The sequence below is a fragment of the Ptychodera flava genome, chromosome 2 (genome assembly GCF_041260155.1).
Source record: "Ptychodera flava strain L36383 chromosome 2, AS_Pfla_20210202, whole genome shotgun sequence".
NCBI lineage: Eukaryota > Metazoa > Hemichordata > Enteropneusta > Ptychoderidae > Ptychodera > Ptychodera flava.
In genome coordinates, this window is record NC_091929.1 from 9770545 (window position 1) to 9795171 (window position 24627).

Here is a 24627-nt window from a genome sequence, read left to right on the forward strand (position 1 = left end):
CAGATGAAGGATGTAAACATTTGATATAAGAGCTATTTTAATTTTTAAAATGCTTACGGCAGCGAATAACCCCAGCCTACGTCTTTGGAACAAAACATGTTTTGTTCAACGTGCAATATAAATTATCGAGGGGTTGAAAGTTCAGGGCGAAGATTGCCATTAAGTCGTACTTTCTCAATTATTTTGCTGTTAGTGAGTTTTATAAGGTCCATAAACAAGGGCAGTACCTATGTTGTCGCGCTGCTTGTCGTTCAGTCTGAAGCGTCGCACGCATGGTTGTGATAAAAATAATAATAATAATAATAATAATAATAACAAGGCAGTATTGCTGAAGGCAATGAGTACTTGGGCCGTGATAGAGTAATTTTGAGGACAATATATACTACTATTCAAATATGGTCTTGAATTTCCTCCTGTCAATTAGGCATTTGATGACAACGGCAAAATATGTCTAGCAACTTTTGTGGAGTTTGAGGCAGGGGTTCTTTATTTATAGTGAAAATTGCTTAAACTCCTTAAATATTCAAATTACAGCAAATTTCTTTTGTTCTCGATGGTAGATGTCTAATATTTAGATGGGCATATTTAGATTTCTACCCTATAGTTATCCCTATATACCAAAAATCGGACATCCAGCTCTATTGGCTTGCTCAGAATTAGATATGCGCATAATTAATGAGGTACAATATGTGGTGTCATAAGGTGTCCCATCATACCAAATATGAAGGGTGTAGCACTTGTGGTTACTGAGTTATGGACAAATATATCTATTTGAGGTCAAAGGTCATTGAGGTCACGTGACATTTTGTCAAAATAATTGTATTGCTAAGTTATTCCTATATACCAAAAATCAGACCTCTAGCTCTATTGGCTCGCTCGCTTGAAAACAATCTCATAAACCTGGCCATATGGGCAACTGTGTATGGGCAGCTGGATGCTTGACTTCCGGAGAAGGCGAGCTGTCACGTTCAAGCTCAGGATAATTTGTCGATCAAATTTCAGTAAATTTACCTTACCTAGATGAAATTTTGTCTATAGGCTGAAATTTTGCCGAATTTTGACGAAATTGCATCGATTTTTCAGGTTCATATCCGACATTTTTGAGTTTTGAGTGCAGACAGAAATAAGTTTTGAGGCAACATGGCTGCGACCCCATGTTGACCCCGGTATCTGCTAAAGTGCGGGTTGCGGGCTGCGGGCTGCGGGTTTTTAGAATTATGGCTAGATTTCTAATATATGTAATATGGCATTTAGTATATAAGAAATAAAACCTTTAGAATGTGTCTATTATCAATAATGATGATCAGGTCTATCGTACAGTATCCCTTTTCTGCGAAGTCCATATTTCACCATCAGGTCAAGATGGTTAAAATTAATGAAACACTACTATATGGTGTATTTTAACGTAATACTGTATATTTGAAGGCTGTTGAAAACATCAATGCTGTAAACTTGATTTTTTGGACTAAAGATGCTATAACAGACCAAACCAAATGGGTGAAAATACGTCATGTTTCTGAAAAAATCAAAATCTGCTAAACTAAAAGCGGCGATTCCGAGGACCAATTTATTTATTCCGAGCTGCCTGGCCATTACAAATAATTAGGGATCTGAATCACTTTTCTTTCTTGCCATGGATGTGAGTGAGAAATATACGTAATACCAGACTGACAAAAAAAAATCGCGCCTCGGAAATGTCGCCACTTATCGCGGAATGAAAATTGTTACATTCTAGTATCAGGCCATAGGAAGTAAATTCTTTGTAATGCATCCATTCACAATTCGGTTCCAGGGCAACTCATACAGAAAATTAAACAATGCCTAGTTAAATGCAATGCATAAGGAAAAATTTGACTTAAAAAAGCGTAGAAGTGATGTGTATTGTAAATGCCGTGTATTTTTCATGAAATCTTTAAAAAGAAAAAAGACGTACAACAAAGGACTTAGTTTACTTTGCCGTTTCGGTTCAAGCGAGGTCGCGACCTCAGAGAACGACATTCTGCTAACATTTTACGCGAGAATTCAGTGGGAAAAACACGCCGGTGCGTTGCCTTATTTTCAGGAATCGATCTAATTGGAATATTTTTGGATGAGTTTGTGTTCTGCAGCTCTCAATAATTTATCTCCTAATATCATGAACGTATGACTTGCACCTGCAGTATGATAGTCGCTCCATGCCGGTATGCCCCCTTAAAGTAGGGATTTCAGTCACGTGATCATTTCAGTCGGACACAGTGTGAAATGCATACCTTGCTTCACATTTTCCTGAATAAAACAGCAAGAAATGATCAAAATGAAACAAAACTTTCCATATATTTTGCCTGATAAGTCGTCAAATATATGCAAAAAAATGAATGCGTTACTACTTCCCCTTACGGAGCAACGACGTCACGAATTTCAGATTTGGGGCAACTGTAGCCCGGGTCCCGTGCGGTCACCGGCACAGCTACCAGGTCACATTGCAGTATCAGTTTACGCAGTCGGCCGCATTGCTAAAACGGACCGTACCATTAAAAAACGTACACTGTGTGAAAGAGGGGGGATCAGGGTACATTTTGAGGGGTCAAACGTAAAAATCGGCCGAGAAATAAGGAAATACGGTCAAAATGAGAGTTTACAGGTTGATTTTTTATGATAAAAAAGCAAAAAAAATGCCTGTTCGATTGATTAGTAACATGACTTATTATCATAGACAAAGAAAAAAGTGTTATTTTCAAAATTATGTACGGATTTGTTGTGCGGAACAGAATATTTCCAAATGGTACCGCCTCACTTTTCGCGCGTCACTGGTGCTCTGCTGAACTACAAGTTTGCAAATGCAAGTGGCGTCGGCGATGCACGATGGCGACCAGTGAGGGAAATATCGAGAAAATTCCGAGGTAAGGCACTAAATTTACTTGAAACTGGTTTGATTTGGATTGAATATTAAAAAATTTATATTGCGAGGGCAGATTTTAGTGAAAAATGTATGATTTTATCTGTTTATGGGTCACTTCTTTTGGTGAAGCTGACGACGTCCTGTAATTTACTGCGCGGTAATGTGCCGGTAATTGGGGGCGCCCTTTTCACATGTTTTTCTATGAGAAAAAACGAAAGAATTTCGTCCCCCTAGTGGCAACTTTGAAATATTTATAAGATGGATAGAGATGTTCCGTTGAAGGATACATTATCAACAAAAACTGATTCTAATGCTAAACAATATACTGTAAAATCAATGTTCTGAGGAAGTTCCTGTTCAGATGTATATTTATTTGTCACATTGAAGTGTACAGAGGTAATACAAATACAAAAAAAGTCATTTGTATGTTGTAAACTTCATCCTGAATTTTGATTTTTTCCTATAGGTGAGCAAAGTAATTTTGTCAATCTTGTGAAAATTTAAGAATACTGTTACTGTAAATGTGCTTTGAAATGTTATCATACATGTCATGCTGCCTTCGATGACATATTTTTCCTATATTTATTTCAGTGCTGATGGAAAGATATCAAATGGAGATATCTATTCACTGGTTGTTGGAAGTAAAAAAGATGGAAGTATCTTGCATCTTCAATCCGGCATATATTTCGTGGAATTGTTTTCCATTAAGGGGACAAAGTAGCTTATTTTTGACATTTTTTTCATTTATTTTAGTGTCTTGTGAAATCTTATTTGTATTGTTTAGCTCACTTAAATGGGATTCAATCACTGGTTGCCACAGTTCAACTCACACACTGTACATGGACATAATGCATGGTTATAGCAATATAGCATATATAGCAATTTTTGGTACATACAAAAATTAAATGATTGAAAAAACCATACATTATGTCCATGTACAGTGTGTGAGTTGAGCTGTGGCAACCAGTGATTGAATCCCATTTCAATGAGCAGAACAATACAAATAATATTTCAAAAGAAACAAAAATAACCGGAATAATGTTAAAAATGAGCGACTTTGTCCCTTTAATTGAACCTTCTGTTGACAAATACAGAAAATATATCACAATTAGCAATCATAACATTTATCGATGTAATATGAAAAGTAATTGCATTTATCACTTTCATATAAAAATTGAATTTAATTACAAAAAGCAACAAACTTTTTATATATTTTTCACATTATTTTTAATGAGTACCTGTTTATTTATTTATTTATTTATTATTTTAAGAAGAAATTCAAGCAAATGAAAAAAATAGACTAACCTTTGTCTGGAAAAATTGCGATGATCGTCGGGTCAACACAGTGCATTCCTACTCTGCCACAGACTCACATGGTACATCGCACTTTTCTTCTTAAAAAGGTCTTCACATGAATTTTAATATTGCAACAAGTACACTGGGCACTGTATTTATTTATTTATTTACTTTTGTTTTTGTTTATTTATTATTTATTTATTTATCCATCTATTAATTCAATCGGTATCGCGATTTCAACGTTGATTGTCGCTTAAATTATTCAATATTGACTGCAAAATGGCAAGACTTTGAGGATTTGTTTATCGATAATTTGTTTATGCTGTTTGTTTATTTTCATGTTGTTTACAAACAAAAATGATATCTATATTGATGAAAGTAACAAGCAAGTCAACAAAATGTATCATCAATTGATATAATTGACTGATGTCAGTCAATTTGTTAATTAATTAGCAAATACAGATCAATATATGTTAATTTGTTTGTTTTTTGTTTGTTTATTTGTTTATTTCATCAAGGCAAATATAATTTTTTGGGTGTTTGTGCATTCCATCAGACACTCTGTATCTCAAAGGAAAGTGTTGAAAATTTGGAGCAAATCGATGGAGAAATGGCAAAAATATACAGGATTTCATTCAATTTTGTTAATTCAGATCATAAAATTGGTGCCATGGCCCCTCCTATTAATTAATTAGTTATATAACTCACTGTTGTCTGAAATTAAGGTAAAAAATTGATCCTAAAAATATGTGTAACTTGAGAACGGTTCGTCCGATTTTGTTCAAGTAAATTGCATTTGCTGCTCATTGTGAGCTCTATCCATTTTTACTATTTTTATTTGTGTTGAAATTAGTTTTAAAAATCACCTGAAAACCCTAGTTGAAGCATTTGATCCAGCGTGACTTTGAAAAGTTTCCTAGGACTATAATCGTGTTCACCACAATAAAATTATTTGAAACGGCGTTGAAAACGATTTTGAAAATTGTGCTTTTATCGGCGGTTGAACTAATCTGAAGTGTGAGAAGGGCGAAAATGATATCAAAAAACACACATTTTTTCATGCCCGCAACCCGCAACCCGCAAAATAGCGCATCCGGTTGACCCTGCCTAGCCCTGCGTACGATGCTATGTGCTACAGCTAACACCATCGTACGCAGGGCTAGCGAGAGAGTTGCCGACATCGACGGTTATTTACGAGAAGTGAATAAAAGACTGTCATTTTTGGAAGCGATCGAGTAGCTGAGGTAGGCTGGGATACGACTTGGGCCCAAGAACGCTGAATTTCGGCAGTAATTTGGCTTTTTACGTGAAGTCCCAAAATGGATTTGAAGTCACCGACCCTACGTACGGGTCTTTGCAGGGCTGTGGTGAGCGGGGCGATTAGCTGTAGCGGAACACACAGCATCGTACGCAGGGCTAGTTGACCCCAAGTGAAAATGTGTTCGCGATCAAATCTTCCTATATTTTTTTCAGAATTTTCGACAAAATCATTGCTTCTTAAATCTTTTGTAAAATATAAAATACTAAGATAAAATGCGATGTGCCATGTCTCCAGATTTCTAAAACACATCGTTCGTTGACCGTTCGACGGAATACTCATTTCGCAAACTTGTGACGCAGTTGAAATTCAATACTGACCGCCAAATAATTATGAGACGAGATCATTCTAGACCCCGGTTCTAGACATCCTCCAAATTATCCAACCATTCGCGTTAGAGTTCAGCTCGCTTAGAGTATCATAACATTCTTCGGCCTTCGTTTAGATCGACCCTAATCTCTCCCATTTAGGAAATAAATACACAAGCTATACCTCGACAAAACTTCGTGCACCATCCAGGACCGAACGCACTCAAATCTGTCTTGACGTCATCATCTCCTTACATGGTAATCGGCATACCGTATTTTTTAGCAAAGGAGACACAGAATACGTCGGAGTATTCAGTTTCAAAACGTATTACATTGTGTGATGTTGTCAAAAAAAGGTAATGTTACTGCAGTGGTATAAATTACAAAACACAAAAGTTCAAATCAGTTTATTTTGGACTGGCTTTACCCAACATTTCATATTGTTTCTTATGCCAGATTTGACGACGTACTTACTGGCGACCCCTTTACATGCAAATTTTGTGTCAAATGGTGTGTTCTCCTGGAAAAACAAACGTACGATTTCTATATGAAGGAGGCGAAATTTGCCCTCAAAACTCGAAACCACCCCTTTACGGGGTGTACCTAGCTATTTTGAACGAGCTTCTCGAATCTGCAGCTCTATTTCGAATGATGGTCTGGTTTTCTCAGCTCAAGGATAAGTGTTCTCCATCGCTGTGGGCATTACTATTCTCAACTGGGGGTACAGTTTCCAGTCGTAATGTTTTTCATTGTGTCCGGGATATAAAACCTTTCCTTTTCAAACTTTCACTTGATTAACACTAGTCCACATCTTGTCAGTGATTAAACATGTTTCAAGTTTAAATGTTAAATTCTGGTCTCGAGCCCTCCTGTTCGACCAAACTGAAATTACCCCTCCCACTTTGGCTCGTCCAGTGGGTGTAGCAAGGGTCGTGCCATCGCTTAGGAAACGGAGGGTGCATTAATTGTTGCATTTCGATGCACATTTTGATTATATTCAGAAGATTTTGTGGCAAAAACTCAGATAGAGAAGCATTAATATTCACATCTCACTTATTCATGACTGGCTGAGAGCAGCACTTCCATTAAGTTAGCATCATTACGCCATTTATTATGCCAAGAAAGATGAAGCCAAGACATTTTGCCCTCCCTGGTCTCAGCCAGAAATGGTTATACCTTACAGAGTTTTTTCCCACGGAATGAAAACAAATGTACTTGGGCTGAGGCCCAAGTACAATAATAATAATATTGGGTTCTTATATAGCGCACATATCCACAAGTACATGTGATCAAGGCGCTTTACAATTATTATTACCCCTGGTCACTGGACCTAATATGATACCACTCAACTCCCTGGGGAGCAAACAACAGCTCACATGTGCAGCCAATAAGCGCAGCAGAGCTAAACACACACATTACAACCACTGTCCTACCAGGTACCCATCACTCCTGGGTGGGGAGAAGCAATGAGGAATAAAGTGCCTTGCCCAAGGACACAACACCACAGCCATGCCGGGGCTCGAACTCGCCATCCTTTGATCGTGAGTCCACTGCTCTAGCCACTGGCCCATGATGTTACATGATCACAGGATGATCACAGGATGAAACTATGATCACAGGATGAAACCATGATCACAGGATGAAACTTCCATGTGACAATATCGAAACAATTACTAAGAATCAACACGATTGGAACTAATTTGGGATAACTGGATAGTGAATTAGTAATGTCTATTTAATCTGTAATTGTTATACACTTGTTTTTATGAGTGATCTGTAATATTGCAACATTCATCTATAGCGTATACCTAACACTTTTGAGAAATTTGAAAAATATTAAGATCCAATTATCCAACGACTGCTTGGATAATTGAACTCTACATACAGTAATCTTCGTAAAGTGTACTACGGAGCCCGAAAAGTCAGAACTAAACTATAAAGAACCTGGCTAACAGATTTGAAATCATCTTAGTAACTCTAGCTGCTCCACGAGTATTTCTCGTCATATCTGCTGTGAAACGTTTGTATCATAATGTAGGTAAGACGTACCATTCACCGAATTTCCCAGAATTGCAGATTACGATGCATGGTTTATAAGGAGATAGAGTTTGTCCGAATCAACTCGAGAGAAAAAAACACCGTTTCCATGTACAACATAATGTACATTTGTACTGCACACCCATACTTCACAACTGATATTCCCCTTAAAGTACATCACGGGATACAGTCATATTGCATCGGCCGACGTGACATGGAGTAGTTTCCTGCTCAAGATCTGTGTGAGGGCGCCATATAGCGGTTTCGCTCATGAGATCTATACAGCAGGGAGGATATAAAACAAACAACGTTGCATACCTTTAATGATAATAACCATGACATACATGATGTATGTAGATCAAGCTAATTTTGGCGGTGTTCTCACTCAGTATCGATGTGTTGCCTGAAGATGTGGCATGAATTTTCATACTGTCACTTTGTGTTTGCGTCTTCGAAAAAAACTACCGAAATTATTATGGACCTCTTTTGTTTGTACTCCTTTACGTGCCACTTTGTCTTCGACATGAGTACCGTATATTCTCACAAATGCATCACGTGGAATTGCAAGGCGTGTAAAGTAGTTTTGATACGACAACAACATTTTAAACATCCATAACGAGGATACCAGGTCAAGGCTTTTGAAAATGCATAAAGCCAGACAAAAAGGGAAGGCCAAGGTATCGATTATTTATTGTTGCTGTTGAAATTAGGAATTTTGTCATTCAAGAACTCAGAAAGAAAGTGACAAACATCTACCTATCATTCATGTGTTTTCTTTGAAAAATATTTCATAAAACTTAAACCCGATGAATGTAATAAAAATGACAAATATTTGAAACTCATACCACAAATAGCCACAAATCTCTGAACGCTTGGTAGCAGACAAGAATATTGATTTGCTGTAATGTTGTGATATTTTTCAACTCGGTGATCAAATGTTTGATGCCATTGTTTTTTTATTTTCAATTATAAGTTCCATGAACGTTACACTCGGCTTAATAGATGTCATGGTGAAATAGTAGTTTTCTGTTTGTGAAAATAATCCATTTTGTTTATCTTGGAAGTCACTGATTTACTTCATAAAGTTTTTGCCAATCAACCGAACAATCTGTCTCTTCCCTCTGTCTTCATCTCTCTGTCTCTGTCTCTGTCTGTTCTGTCTCTGTCTTTGTCTCTGTCTCTGTCTCTGTCTCTGTCTCTCTGTCACTCTGTCTCTCTGTCTCTGTCTCTCTTTTCAGCAACGAGACCTCTTATGGAATAAATATGAAAAAACATCGATAATTTCAAACTCTATAGGAGAGGGAGATATTATAATATGACAGCACAGTAACAGCCATTTCAATGCTCAGAGTGATGACATCGTTTTCAATTTTAACACATCCGATAGTAGTCTGTTTACCGTGTCTGAACGAGTACAGTATTTCTAACTCAAATTTGGACCATTTCTAAAAATTACCTTTCCATTTGATTTTGGAGTATCCTTTAGGTAATGTGTCCTTTCGACTGGTTTTGGGGAAGAGTATCGTCGGTCCTTTTTCTATTTTCACGGATTGCGACGCTGAACAAAATATAACCCATTTCCATGATTTTTGGAAAACGCATGGATACCCACTTTCTCTTAGAGTGCCGCCACCGACGTTTTCTGAAGGAGCGAAAACTAAGTGGTGATACACAGGTCGTTGACGTTATCGTTTCCGATGACTCACAGTAATATTATTTGTAACTGGTTGACACGCCAACCTTGAATGTATGACGTACGTTTGGAAGATGAATCGTTTACGATTTATATCGTAACGTTGGCAGATAACTTCCAGTCGACGACTGCATGTCAGGTAAGTAACATTTGTGTTTTTACTCTTTAAAGAGATCGGGGAAGAGCTTGGAAGTCTAAAACACGATTGGAACTAATTTGGGATAATTGGATGGAGAAGTAATGTCTTTAAAATCTACAAATGTAATCTCATCTGCTTTTCGTTTTCCATTACACACTTGTGTTTATGATTTAATTGTAATATTGAGACATTCAGCTATAGGGCACCTAACATTTTTGAGAAATTTGAAAAATATGAAGATCCAATTATCCCAAATTAGTTCCAATCGTGTTCTAAGTACTTAGTATGAGAAGTTTGCTGACAGTTCCCTGATATCAGTACCACACAACATTTTTGGTAGTTTTAATTCATACCTATGAGACAACAATGAAGAATCTATTGATTTTGAAAATACCCACATACACACACATATGATTGTTTACAAGTGTCTATGGGAATTGCCTGCAATAATTGGTAATTTTCACTGCAACTTCATCGTACATGTACACAAACGGTCGTTTTGCGCCAGCATTATTTCAAGGTTGTGTACATTTCCATCGGCATTTAGGAAGTATTTGCCCCTGTTTCATATGGAAGATTTCGTACGAATTGTCGGTGATATTGTAATTTTGTTTAAAAGGCTAGTATCCGTTCGTAACTTTTGTTGCACTGAGCTTTTCACTTATTTTGTTTATATGACATTCGCAAGTTCTTGTTCTGCTCCCGAAAATATTTTTCAACTAAGCTATAGACAGTGCATTCTACGCATGTGCATGCTGAGCTGACAGGTTAATGCCAAAAAAGAAATAGTGAATAATATCAACATTACAGCTACTGACCTTTTAACTCTCTGGGACATGAGAGAGAGAGAGAGAGAGAGAGAGAGAGAGAGAGAGAGAGAGAGAGAGAGAGAGAGAGAGAGAGAGAGAGAGAGAGAGAGAGAGAGAGAGAAAGAGAGAGAGAGAGGTGAGAAAGACAGACAGACAGAGAGCGCTTATGGCTCTTATTGCTTACAGTGATGTAAAATATTTGCACTTTCACTTCATGTATTGTAAATAATTTATACCATCGACACCGAAAACAGAAAACCAAAGACAAACTGAAGCGCGTGGACTTTTGTTAGCTTCATTTCATGTATTATTTTCGTTATAATATTTCATTTCCTTTACCATTATGTCATCAACTTTCAGAATGGTATAAATATATATCGTTACTCAAATAAATGTGAAAATCACGCACCATGTTTTTATATGTAGTAATCAACTAATTTATTTTCTGATGTTCTGAAAACTTTTTACAACTTTTTAAAAAGATAACTGTTTTGCACTGAGCTACACTGAAATCATCTTAGCGAACAGCCGATGCTAAACGGGTGGCAGAGGCCATCACGAACGTTTTTGTGTTCATTGAACCTTTCATTGAAATACAAAAGTGCGTGTTATCACGTTCCTACATGTTGTTCTTCTTTTGTGATTGTGTCCCACCCAACCCCCAGTGACGTCAACTTAGTACACAACGACACACAAGGAGTCATGAAGCGAAAATTCCGGATTTTAATAGACTTTCCAGAATATTGGGCTTGCGTATATTAATCAGCGATTGCGAAAGGCGCGCAGTGTATAACTATATACTCTGTATAGTGGAGCGGGGTGATATTCAGGGTGTTTATCGTAAACGACCGTTCTAGTAGGTCATGTACCTTACACTTTGCACGTCGAAGAGTTAAAAGGTTAGTTAAATATAGGCAAGGCCAGGCAAGGCCTCTCATATCTACCAAACCTTGTAATAGTGCGTCAGCAAAGTCCAATACAAAATACAATTCCATGGTCATTACCTGAACATTTGTTTTTGTCTTTGCTGTTTCTCATGTCGTATAATCAAATCGTATTTCTTTGCCATTGAAACCACTATCAAAACCTTACCATACTATTTTAACTACTCACATTAAACTGACGTCGCCGAACCTTGACCCGGCCGATGAAGGACATCCTTATAACATGATCTACCGCACCTAATTATGATACTGAGAAATATTTTCTTGTATCTCCTTATGAAATTTTACAACTTGTACTGTGTAATGAAATGTCCCCGCGCTCTGCAGCTCCGCAGTGTGGGATCACGAGTGCTCGTGTTTCTAGCAATACGAATGTGAATAAAAATAATGGTTGCTGTCAAACTTATGTTGTCAAAATATTTTTAAATCAAACAAACAAAGTGATACATCTCTGGAAGGTTTTATGACGTAGAAGTGACGTCAGTAAATATCTCCGTACACTCTGGTGACGAATTGGTTATTGAATGGTACAACTGCACCAAATGACGTTACTCAACAGGAAGTTTCATGAACTCTTGTTTCCGCTTGCGTCTTTTTGTACCTGTTTTTGTTGTTGTCCCTGTGATACAAAGTCGTGCAAAGTTTCGGAAAATATCGTTTGTATTTTTTTGTCAGAGGATACTTCAAGGTCTGATAGAGGTCAATACAGTATATAATTTGGATCAACTATGAATGCATTTTCTTATAATTACACAATTCGTATATTTGTATATCTTGTTAGCTAATAATTTTATTTCAATCTACTTCACTTACAGATAAAAATAAGGAGAATAATCATTATTTACCATTTTGAAGTTAGCGTAATGCCACATCTTAATGATCCGCTAAACGCCCTCTTCATCAACCTTGGTAATGACTTAAGTGCTGATGACGTTCACAAGATAAAAATGTTAATATCAGACAAGGTCGTGCGGCGGGAACTCAGCAAGATAATTGATTCCTCAGAACTCTTTCTAAAATTACAAGCCAACGGTGTCATCTCTCGAGACAATCTGGGATTTCTGAAGGAAATTTTTCGCTGTATTCAGAGGCCACTGCTCATTACAAAGATTGAAGAATTTGAAAGAGAATCGCAACGAAGACCTTTCAACTGTAAACAAAACGGTTAGTAATTTTCATCATTTTGTTTGAATCACGGAAACGTCATTATGCAAGTTGTAATGTAAAGATGACTATTTTGAACCTTTCTGCATGTTGGGAATGATGAAGCAGGTTCTTTGATGGCAGTCACGAGTCTCGGACACCAGCAGTAGAAGTAAAGCATATAAAACTTGAGGTTTTATTGCATAGAAAAACGACAAACAACACTGGTATTCTGAACTCCCCAAAGTGAATTCTCTAAAACTACAGTGCCTGTCAGGCGGAATAATCGTAGCTAAAACATGCATCGGAGAAAATTGCTACAAAGATTACAGCTTCGCTCTGATTGGTCCTAAAGTGGCTAGGTAATGTAACATGATTTGTCCATTTAACTACCGTGATTGGTCCGCTCTAGGATCCGCGTTATGCGTCAAGCTCGGACATGTATTTCCATTATAAATGTTGCATAGAGAATATATAGCGTCACTCAGTCACGAAATTGCATGTTATTGCCCAGCTGTTTCATAAATACCTTCTTATGGGTTTTTATATCTTTTCGTTGGGCTTGTACTAGAAAATTTGTACTACGGATACATCGCACAGTTGGTAGCGTGATTGAAGACTATAGTAAACAGTAACTTGCAATAAAATATTGTGATTCCTTACCATTTTCCCCATGCAGGAAAATACAGTGATCAATATAATAATGATCGCTCGCCTCCCATGGAATCGCCATATTGCAACGAAAGGCAACAGCTCGATCACTCGTCTCGTTTTCCAGAGACTCGGAAAAGCCCAAAAGACACGACGCTGTGGAGTCTATACAAAACACTTAACGATTCTCTCTGTAGCGACGAAGAGCGGAAATTGCGCCATTTTTTGATGTACAATTACCTTTCAAAGGAAGAACTCCATGAGCTGGAAGATTTCACCGAGATCCTGGTACTACTTGAAGAGAAAGGTATTATCAGCGAGACTGATCTAAACTTAGTGAAGGAACTGCTACACATCATCCAAAGACGTCCACTTATTGCAGAGATCGAAAAGTACGAGAGAAAGTTGAACATACAGGATAGCGGAATTGGTAAGATAGGCAAAATTTTGTGAATGGATACGACAAAGGAACGATATTTTACATGAGTTTGCATTGTGGAGGACTCCTTTTGAACAAGGAACTTCAGAAATGAAAGACTTTTTCAAAACCAACTGCATACCCCTGGATTCTGTAAAATTGACACTTTTAAACCCATTTTCAAGTTGAAGTGCATTTATTCTGACAAAAAAAAGACGAGATTTGATAGCAAAAAGCCAGGGCGAAGCATGAAATTGTCTCATTCCTAAATCTTTATCTTTTCGCCAATTTCTGGTACATCTTTCTCGTCTCAATGAGGTATTACGATAATTTTCCCATTATATGTTCATTCATGAATGTTCAACACTTTCAACAGATGAGCGAACAAAATCATCAAATGTCAGGAAGACGGGCAAGATCCAGACGATCGCGAATGGAAGCCATGATGTACCAATGAGGAAACACTCCTCAAACTACGTTAGACCTGGAACTCGGGCTACAGCTGGCTTTCCTGGCAACACGTTGTGGGATCTCTACGAAACACTGAACAACTCCATTAGCCGACAAGACGAAGAAACAATACGATATCTGCTGCACAGCCAACTCTCAAAGAGAGAACTTACTGAACTGCAAGACTTCTCGGCGATCCTAAGACGTCTTGAAGAAAAGAATCTTATAGGGAAAAATAATTTGGGGCTCGTTAAGGAGCTACTCGCGATTTCAAACAGACGACCTCTAATTGCAATTGTTGAAAAGTTTGAGCAGACTGTGTAAAGAACAGAACGCCCTCAACCTAATTAAAAAAAACCCATTCGTTTGAATAAACAATAATTTTAGCGGGGAATTGAACCTTGTGTCACTCAACCCTGAAAAAAGTCATTCCTTAATTGATGTATGTCCTTATCATCTGCTAAGCATTACAAAGCCGGCGATTATTCTAATGCCATCACACATAAGATTAGTTCATGTGCCGATCGTGTGTGAGAGTATATACTGTCAGACAAATTACACTGGACTAGGTGATATATACTCTGAATCAGCGTTGCAAAGACATCACAGGGCTGCTATATTGTACTTTCTATAGTGAGAAGAAGTACAAACACAATAATAAGCATGTTATGCGTATTTAAGCTAGCATATAGACCTTTGAGTATGTTTGATGCACTGATACATTCTACATAATTTTTTTTTACACTATTTTATTTACTTATTCCTAAGTAAGATATCAAAGTGCAACATTAATACAAAATTATCAAATAGAAACCACTAGAAAATAAAGGAAATGTTACATACCACCTTGGGTCACTTTTCCCCTATGTCGCTTCATTACATTAGAAAACTTATGTCACTGACATTCATATTTTATGACGCGAATGCAACATTTCTCTGCTGTACTTAAAGGTTGTCACAAGGTTAATAGACGTTGATTAGTCTTTGTCTATGACTGATAGTTAGAGAAAAATATTCTGTCTCAGAACACATATATGGAGGTTTAATGTAGTAGGCATCCTTAAAGTGAAAGACTAACTTTTGCTCGAATTTTCCTCAAGGAAATTAATTTTCAAGTTCAACAATTCACCGTGCAACTATTGGAACCGGAGTAAATAATTACCTTGAATTTACTGTTATTTGAAGTTCAAAATGGCCACCATTGCTGTCTTTGCTCTACAGGAAAATATATTTCAGACTTCACAAAAGATAAGACGGTGAAATTTTATTTATTCCAAGAGCTTCAAAATGAGCCCGCACCGGTGGTTGAAAAGAAAAATATTGTAAAAAAAAAGTGAGTCCGTATTCCTGACCCTGAGTAGGCACATCTTGAGTCTAGCCTAAACCATTGGCACGGCTGCACATAATTTTGACAACTACTCTGATTCGGTACTAGGAAATCAAAGTCACACGTTTGCAGCATTCCATGAGGTATTTTTAATGCATGTTTGCATTCGAATCGTCTAAATTCCATTACAAAAGCAAAAAATATAGCTAAGGCTAGAGGAAAAAACACTTGTTCACCGGATTTTTTAGGCCACAAGCTAATGTTCAGGACCGGCGAGCGAATTTTTTTAATTTTTTTTTCATGATGTACTAACCTTGACAGAACGGAGAAATTTCAGCAAAAAAAATTGACCCAGTTTGTGTCGTGATTCGTAAAATTCAGACGTCGCAACATCATGTTGACAGAGCTCAGTGCAGACACGTCGGAAGTCTCACTCAGAATCTCACATGCCCCATTGAAAACCTGTCGAAGTGTTGAGCGCCGCCAGCGTTGGTACTAAAGTATTTGCAATGCAGAAGTATGAATTTGCCGAAATAAAAAAAAACCCAACACAACATCCGAATAGGGCAAAGAAGAAGCGGCGATTTCGATGAACAAGTTTTTGTCTTTCTTGCCGTCTCGTTATTGCTAATTAGAACATTGTTATATATACAACAGGCTGCGTAGAGGAACGAATCAAATACGTGCTCGTAACATTTTAAAATTCCCAGCATTATTTTCCGATCGTACCAGTAGACGATTCTTTGTGCTGTTGTCACTCATCTGAAAAATGAAACAGAAACCCATTAACAAATTAGTATGAAATAGTTCGTGTACAATACAGCAAATTTCATTTTTTCGTAGTTATGATAGCCTGTATGACGCATAATTAGCGTCATTCATATCTGACACAAATCGTACAGATATCTCAGTTACTTCTTTATAAAGTGCGCCGCCTCCGTCACTGCCACTTCAGAGAAGGTTAACTTTATAATAATATGCCTTTTATCTAAGTTAGATGAACGCAACTATGAGCGAAGATAAACACTAAATTCTATCTGATTAATTGATCGGAAAACGTCATTTTCGACGGTAAACACCGTAATACTTATAACTTTACTTTCTGTTCGTTCACGATTCCCTATGTCATGAAGTTATAAGAATTTGCGCAAATTATTGTAAATGAGAAAAATAATAACGATTAGACATTGGACAAACGAGACAAGAAAAATGACTGCATAGAACAGTTTTGATTCCGCACTATAGAGTATTTCCAATGTTCTGGGGTTTGGAGATGCCATGGTCCTCTGATTGCTAAACTATAATGATGTAATGTCAATACATTTATTGTCATGGTCGATTCATCAACGTCTATGGTGACCGGAATATAACCGAATGCTGACAAGTACTTACAATATTTGAATAGCAACAGAGCCAGGGTAAAAATTATCAAAGCCTTCATTAAATATCCATCTTGACTGAACAGCTGTCCACTGCTGGAACCTGGTCAAGAGATATCAAAATTTATGAAAATTGACATACATACTATTTGTTTAATATGATTCAGAAATAAATGTATGCAAAAGCACGGTCTAATTATGCAGGCCTTACTGTTGCAATTCGCGTCTCATAGATTTTCTGTGACTTTGTTCGCCTTCTTTTTTTCTTGAGATAATTAATTAAGTGTATTTGGTTCACGCCTCAAAAATAAAAGGCTTATATTTTACTCACACTGTCCTCAGGCAAACTTTAAACCACACAATTAAAAAAACAAGAATAAAACTTAGGTCACCGTGGCGTGCAAAGTTTGGCGCTAAACAAACAAACTACCTTTCATTCACGGTCACTTCAAATTCAGAGTGTCCCCCATGCCTGCATTAATACTGTGTGAAAAGCTAAAATGTTTATTAAAATAATCCGGTGAAAATTTTACTTACTCACGAGCTTCAAAATGAGCCCCCACCCCCGGAGTGATACCTTAAAGTAAAAGTTAAGGAGTCCGAATATCTGTGCCCGAGGTGTATTCTACCTGTCAGAGAAGACCGACCACCAATCAGAATGTTGACCGTATAATTAAAGAGGACAGAGTAAACGAAACCTACTTTCATGTCTGTTCAGACGAGATCGCCTTCTCAGTATACGGTCATCTACGTCGTCATCTTGCGCGTCTGTTGAAAAAAAAAATCCAGGTGACCGTGTCATCAGTGGTCTGAGTTGGAACGTCGTACGTATCATTATGATGGACTTAATTTCTCGATGTCAAATGTCAATAGTCGTCTGAACGTGCAACCCAAGCTTGAAACTCCGTACAGATAGGACGCACCTCTTCATTTCACAGTTAAATTTGAGAGTATAGAATTACTGTATAATTTGAGTGACACCATTCGCCCTGTAGCCCTTCGAATTCCGTAAACACCAGTTCCAGAGAGGACGTAGAGGGCGTACTTTCAGCGAGGGCATGCGTTTACAATCCCCGTTTAACGGCTGCTGCGCTCAGCAGCTTTTCAGAACGAATTTTATGCTGTTGCTGACATTTTAAGTACATGACTTGTATATTATTGACACTGCTATTGTTGTTAAGAAGAGTTAAATATCATTCCCTGCCAAGCTGGATGATTTTCAACGCAATCTATATATACGGAGTCGGTGTATAACCACAGCCACCCCCACAAGACACACAAACACAGACACACCACTGGCTGTTAGGTAAGCAAACAGAAAGCCGTGAGTACATTCGAGACAGAGGTTGCTGGTGACATAGAGGTTACTTAGTGCGATCAGAGGCTTTCATATTGCAATGACATGTATAAGTCTTACAATCTTTCCCATGAACTTTTCGTTGCATAAGAAATGTCCGTAACCCATTACATGAGTCTCTGTGTCTCTTCACAGACCTGTAGGTCTCAGGCTGATCTCGGAAAATGGAAAATTATAAAATCCCACTCAAGTTTTACATAAACTCTTTGATACCAAATATTATCTTTCATTTTTTGTATAAAAAGGAGATTTTGACCAACACAAAAGGCGATCCAAAATTTGATTTTTCTGTTTCAACAAAACTTCATGCTCATGTACAGGTTTCTCAATGAATATTATATCGTCCATAGATGTAGTCCTGAAATCTGTGTTGCTCCTTAGGCACGTTTTCAAACACGGAAAAATATTGCCGTTACCATGAAAAGCAAATTCGGGAATTAATCAACCAGCCCCAGGAATTATTACAGCCCTTCGTCCCGTCTACGTCAATCAAACATCAACTTTACCACATACTGTTGTTCGCTCAAACGTGCTTTTTGTTGACAGATGTTATCGTTTCCTTGACTGTCGTCATCATTTTTTATTTTATCTGACTGTAAACAAGCTTGAGGGCGTACTTTGTCTATCAATGACGGATCTTGTTGATGCAAAAGTTCACGACATTATGACCTAAATATTTAACCACAACGGGACATACCCATGCTTTGATCTGTCCAGTTCTTCAACTCCTCTTCGCATTTTTCAACTTCCGAGATGAGATTTTTCCTGTTAACAGCCTTCAGCAGGTCTTTGACGAATGTGAGGTCATTGGGTCCAATTTTCCCCTTATTTTGTAAGCACTGCATTATTGCACCCACGTGGAGTTGGTCAAAGAGTACTCTTTTTGGGATATGGACTTCTTCCAATATACGACGTATTTCATTTTCTTCCTCAATGGTAATTGTTTCTCTCAACCTTTGGTAAAGTTTAAGGAGCGGACTGTCACTCATTGTATCGCTCTATCTGTTATCGATCAGCTGTGATATCCAAAACCTGCACAGACAATAGACATAACGTGTTAAGGTTATTTTCTGCAAACTATAGAGCATAGCCGCTGGCTACCATATTTCCTTATCTTACAGACTCGAACAATGAGACTGGTGGCGCTATGTACAGATTTGTCACGAACAGAAATTGAAGATTGGCAATTCAGTTGCCCTTGACTATGAATGGGAACAGATATCAGCGCGAGGTATGTATGTCCGTCTACATGGATGTACATCTGTCTGGATCTCTATCTGTCTGTCTGGCATGGCTATCTGTCTAGCTGTCTGGTGGGAGGGCCATCAGTCTAGCTGTCGGATAGTATAATCCTCAACCTTGACTGTGCACAACAGCAAAACGGTTGGGCGTGTCAAGTTCGTCTATAGAAATTTCACTGAACGCAATATATGTATCAATATCATCGGTATCATGATCAGTGACCACTTCAGCAAGCATTGAGAGCGGTTCATTCAGCAGGATATAGTTCGTAAAAGTCATCTTTATTGGGTCTATTGTGAGGGTTGCAAGTGTATGAGTGTAAACGTAACCCTATGAGGGACAGCTACAACCTAGGAAGAGGCCACTTATGATGATACTGACAATGAATGGAATTACTGCAGACCAACTTGACATGCCCTGCCGTTTTACTTCTGTGCACAGTCAAGGCCGATGAGTACTCCCGAATTACCCCGTCGACAGACTGACAGCCTGACAGCCCGCCAGCCGGACAGTCAGATATACAGAGATCCAGACGGATGGACAGACCGTGTCAGACAGACAGATCTCGCCCTGTATCTGTTCCCATATACAGTCAAGCGCAACTGAAATTGCCCATGTCTAATTCTGTTTCGTGAAAAATCTGTACATAGTGCCACCAATATCTCATGGTTCGACTATGTACAATTGGCGATCGCCATATGCTCTGCATTATATTCTGCAGCTGTAGAGAGTAACAGAGGACAAGAAGGCAAAGCTCCATGGTTGAGGATAAGAACACATGTCACGTTTGCTACAGTGGAAATATTTCATGCAGGACAATATTACCTTCATGAATCAACAGGTTGCTACGTCACCCGATTTTACGCGGGGTTTAACGCCCAACCAGGTGCGTCTGAATGTGCCATGTCTACTCCGAGTCCGCGATGAGTGCTAGTAACGCAACCTGACTTAAAAGCAAATGCCCTGTTCACAACTTTGGTGATTGAGAAATAAATTACCCAATATTTCCCTACACTTAGAATTCAAAATGACCGCCATCCCTGTGTTAATTCTATGGAGAAAATTTAAATGTTCAATTTTCACAAAGAAGGTGGTGAAAACTAAGACCCTACAAGTGGTAGGGCAAAAATAACTGTTAAAGTTTGAGAGTTCCAAGGCGCATTCTACCGTGAGACACACCTCAAACATTTGGTCAAACTTTGATCCTTCCCAGTGTAGAATGAATCTACCACTATCTCACATTTAAATTGGCCAAATTTGCGAAGTAAGATCCCAAAATATGCGGCAGACCAGTAAAAAACACTCTCAATATTTTGTGAGTTAGGGAGTATATGTTTTTGGGGAGTATTGTGTCGTATAAACTTCATCTTTTGGCACGAGATTGCCGCTTACGACTGTTGATACTACTGGTACTATCTCTATGTGTCACGCATTGGAGCTGTGGTCTATCGTACATTGCACACCCTAAATGAGTTACACGGGATACACTGATATATGTTGCTGATATATGTTGCTGGCACCATTGCTGTAGGAAAGTAAATATTCACCGCGCTATATTCGCTATGTTGCACAGTTGTAACACACACGAGGTCTTATCTAGTTTATATTGCCCTTTCTTACGTTTAACACCTCAGTTTCTTAAAACAATTATGATATAATAGCAATTATCTACGCTAGCAACGGTTGTACCACTCGATTTGACCTGTTCACTCCATATATGCAATCGCTATCGTTCATGCATGCACATGTCGTGAACTGGTCAAAATCTAGTGATATAGTGATACCGTCGCTCGGTGTGGTGTACTCTTTAATTTATTCAATCGTCGGATTGCCAAACATCACATCACTAGTCACACGATGGCGTTCATAAATAAGTAGCCGGGCACACATTTAGATGACCTGATTGTACAAGTAACAATTTATCAGTCCGAATGGAGGCTTGTCCTGGATTTGACCTTTCATACAAAATCTGAGGACTCACACGAATGTACGTTTTAGATACCCAGTCACGCCGATGACTACGAAAACTTATCAACTACTTGTAAACGCACAATTTCAAGTGGCATTAGGATGCCGAACAGAAATTACACGGAATGTATATTACATGTATCATATCTCTTACGGAAGATATAACTGAGTGCCTTTCGCACTATAAGAATGACCACATTTGCTGACATATAGGTACTCGTGGCCTATTAAAATGACACTCAAAAGTGCATCTGAGCATTCTGTCTTTGGTATACTATGGTAATAAACCTCACCCAGCGACGGTATCTCACGAGATTTTGACCAGTACACAACATATATTATAACATGAAATTAAAATTCTGGCTTCAGAAAAGGAATTTTCTTTAGCTGATAGGTCGAGCCATGCTGTTAGAACAGTGCTATATCGCGAATATACCAATGTTATTTTCACTTCACGACCAATCAGATTGCAGTATTTACGCCATCAATATACTGGTATAATTCTTTTCATTTCTAGAATGAGCTCAGAGTTCAGTATTAATTAAAACCAGTGCATTCGTCTTCTTGTACACGGAAATAAATCTAGCAACACTCGCAATGGTTCAATGAACTATTAGCCATGAGCGTTTCTATGTCAAAGGTCATTGCCTTGTACATGCCCGCAGTTAGAACTTCAACAAAAATATCCAAACTGTCTGTTAGAAAGGTCTCTTGGACTGAGAGATCATGGCAGCGGTAAGCGAGACAAGGAAATGTAAGTTAATGTTAAACGTGGAGTTGCTCCAACTCACTTTTTTTGCAAATGTTCATTCTGAGTATTGGTTGCTTTTCTCAGCAACAGGGGAGGATAGCTAATTCTTTGCATAGTGTAGGGATATGTAAGCGCTTTGACTTATGAACTTGTAGATATTTTCGGTAACAAAGCCCACCGACCATACAATGGAAAATTTGTCTAATACCCTAACAACACAGATTTAGAGACAAGGTCGAGATACTTGAAAAAGTTAAACGATTCTCTATTTAATGTAATCGGCGCCTGACTTTAGTTGTTTTATGTCAAAGGTCATGATACGATCATCCACCATGCAACTGAGAACGAGGTCGCACGTATAGGTTGATATAATAGAAGTATAAGTCCATACTTCGCGGAAACTGTATAAGGTTCATCAAATGAAGTACATGGCAATTTGTGAACAAAGCAAAGTGCTTTGAAATCAGGTAGCATGGCTAAGATTTGTCGCGGACTCAGAGAAGACTGGCGCATTGAGTCGCACGTGAGTGAGCGTTTCTATATGAAAACCGGATGACGTGGCAGCTTTTTGACTTGTGAAGGAAATATTTACACAGATTGTTTGGTATTCAAGGTTTCGATGTGGCACACGCAACATGTCTTCGCGTCCCCGACCCTGGCTTTGCACTTCCTGTCCTCATTATTGCCATTTCCCCGTGCATATGGTCAACGGCTCAGTGTCTGTCAGAGGGATGCAGCTCAGTTGTAAGGTGATATGTAAAAGATTATAAAGCATGTCAGATGCGACAACTACAAACGATTTCTTTGAACTACGTCTCACGAATTGGTCCGTTTCTGTGATAAATACACCTGTGAAACCCCAATTGCCTTGTTTTTCAGAAGATCCCATGTCATTACGACCAACATTCTCTCACCTGACGGTGCTTCTACTCGGACCTTTTTGTATGCCGAAAACTGCCCAATTCTGCTTCAGTCATGTTTACGGATTTCTATCCAAAGCCCCCTTGTTTTACCATGACTTAGGCCTACCTTCCGAGTGAGATTTGCCATTTTCTGTGTGCCAACCAATCATACGTTTGAATAAAAAATTACTACTATACGGACGAGGAAGTGTGATAGAATCTTTGCAAAGTAATGCATCGTGTCTACGATAGAGGATAATTGACAGTCTAGTGTTATGTCTAAGTAATTTTTCCTTTCATAAGCCAAGGCGAAAAACTAACCTTCTTTTTGTCAACGCTAGTCAGTGATGCTTTCGGCCAGTGGTCTGCTGGTATTCAGAGCACCATTCAACGCAAAACAATTAACACGACAAATATTGCTGATTACGATGAACTGTTCTGTACGTGCAGTAATAAAAAATATCGTGGCACATTATAACGTTTCCAAACTTACCTTTCAGCGGCAAATGAGGTTGATTGCCCCGGTACACACGTAAATGTTGGAAGGATAAAATCACGTGACCCTAAAGTAACCTCGTTCTAGTCCAACTAAACTACTGAATATGATTGTAACTTTCAGATGCATGTCGTTCCTGAGGATATCTTTAGATATTAATGTTCTATATTGTACCAATAAAATTTGAAATTCTTCTTCTTTAATCATTTACTAACCATATTGATTGCAACTATGGTTATAATAGAATAACGGACGACGCGCTGATCATTAACGTCTGAGGGCGAGAGGAAAGCCAAAAATTAACAGGTGAGGCTTGCCGAGCCCGTGAATTTGGCTTTCCTCTCGCCCGCGCCCATAAATAAACGTTAATGGTCAGCACGCAGTCTGTTATTTCCATTATATTATCAACGAAACCCGAAAAACCGTCAAACTTTACGAAAATTCCCCATGCGAACGACAACGGGGCCCCAGAACCTGTCAGTGAGCAGTACGCGCGCTGCAAAAATTTTGCAAATCCGGAGATATTTTGGAAAAAAGGCGTCTAAACTTGGCCGACAAATGCTCCATTTTATTTTGTGGTTGATTGTGATCTTTGTACAATGCAAATCACAATTTTCGTTTTAGCTGTAAAGTTAATATGTTTACGATATTATTCATATTCACGGGCATTAAAACAAACCATTACTGTGTATTTGTGGGCAGTCACGTGGTTCAGCTGGACTAATTAAAACGCGATGGACAGGGCATGGTAATCTAATTGAAATTATTGAAGCTTTGACACTGGAACACTTTTTCTCATCCAATTTGGGATATACTTAATCAATTAAGCTCACCCAGCGATGGTATACCACGAGATTTTGACCAGTTCACGACACATATGCATGAGCAATAGCGAGTGCATATATGAAGTGAACTGGTCAAAATTGAGTGGTATACAGTCGCTGGGTGTAATTTATTGCTATTATATCATCACAGTATATTGGAATTCTAGCTTTGAACGTCATAAAAGGATTTTTGCTCAAGCTGAGCGCTCGCGCGTATGCCAGCCGTGGTATATCGCTAATATACCACGGTTCTTTTCGCGAATCGACCAATCAGATCGCTGTATTTGCGCCATCAAT

At 38.3% G+C, this 24627-nt stretch overlaps 2 protein-coding genes and 1 long non-coding RNA gene across 5 annotated transcripts; 2 read left to right on the forward strand and 1 right to left on the reverse strand.

Moving 5' to 3' along the window:
• Nucleotides 1–2195: 2195 nt before the first annotated feature.
• Nucleotides 2196–4651, forward strand: LOC139113991 (uncharacterized). Its single transcript, XR_011547784.1, has 2 exons — nucleotides 2196–2879; nucleotides 3470–4651. It is a non-coding gene; the product is annotated as an uncharacterized lncRNA (long non-coding RNA).
• A 4916-nt stretch (nucleotides 4652–9567) lies between these two features.
• Nucleotides 9568–14929, forward strand: LOC139114006 (uncharacterized). Of its 2 annotated transcripts, none has more exons than XM_070675481.1 (4): nucleotides 9568–9669; nucleotides 12238–12586; nucleotides 13245–13646; nucleotides 14011–14929. In XM_070675481.1, the coding sequence occupies exons 1-4, from the start codon at nucleotides 9583–9585 to the stop codon at nucleotides 14406–14408; spliced, it is 1236 nt and encodes a 411-aa protein (XP_070531582.1). In that variant the 5' UTR covers nucleotides 9568–9582; the 3' UTR covers nucleotides 14409–14929. The 2 variants fall into 2 exon arrangements, with proteins under 2 accessions (XP_070531582.1, XP_070531588.1); XM_070675487.1 differs by lacking the exon at nucleotides 9568–9669 and adding an exon at nucleotides 11135–11377.
• A 404-nt stretch (nucleotides 14930–15333) lies between these two features.
• Nucleotides 15334–23580, reverse strand: LOC139114020 (uncharacterized). Of its 2 annotated transcripts, none has more exons than XM_070675497.1 (5): nucleotides 23504–23580; nucleotides 18845–19179; nucleotides 17493–17558; nucleotides 16804–16893; nucleotides 15334–16173 (listed from the first exon to the last, which is right to left on the reverse strand). In XM_070675497.1, exons 2-5 carry the CDS (start codon nucleotides 19134–19136, stop codon nucleotides 16166–16168), a joined length of 456 nt encoding a protein of 151 aa, XP_070531598.1. In that variant the 5' UTR covers nucleotides 19137–19179; nucleotides 23504–23580; the 3' UTR covers nucleotides 15334–16165. The 2 variants fall into 2 exon arrangements, with proteins under 2 accessions (XP_070531598.1, XP_070531605.1); XM_070675504.1 differs by lacking the exon at nucleotides 23504–23580 and adding an exon at nucleotides 23023–23109.
• Nucleotides 23581–24627: the final 1047 nt, after the last annotated feature.

Bases quoted from the DNA above. Each gene is read 5' to 3' on its own strand.
- LOC139114006 (XM_070675481.1), top strand. From the start codon at position 9,583: ATGTATGACGTACGTTTGGAAGATGAATCGTTTACGATTTATATCGTA. The intron at 9,670-12,237 runs GTAAGTAACATT...CTTCACTTACAG, and splicing joins AGTCGACGACTGCATGTCAG to ATAAAAATAAGGAGAATAAT. The intron at 13,647-14,010 runs GTAAGATAGGCA...CACTTTCAACAG, and splicing joins CATACAGGATAGCGGAATTG to ATGAGCGAACAAAATCATCA.
- LOC139114020 (XM_070675497.1), bottom strand. From the start codon at position 19,136: ATGAGTGACAGTCCGCTCCTTAAACTTTACCAAAGGTTGAGAGAAACA. The intron at 17,559-18,844 runs GTATGTCCCGTT...TTTTTTCAACAG, and splicing joins CTGGACAGATCAAAGCATGG to ACGCGCAAGATGACGACGTA. The intron at 16,894-17,492 runs GTAGGTTTCGTT...TCTCTTGACCAG, and splicing joins TCGTCTGAACAGACATGAAA to GTTCCAGCAGTGGACAGCTG.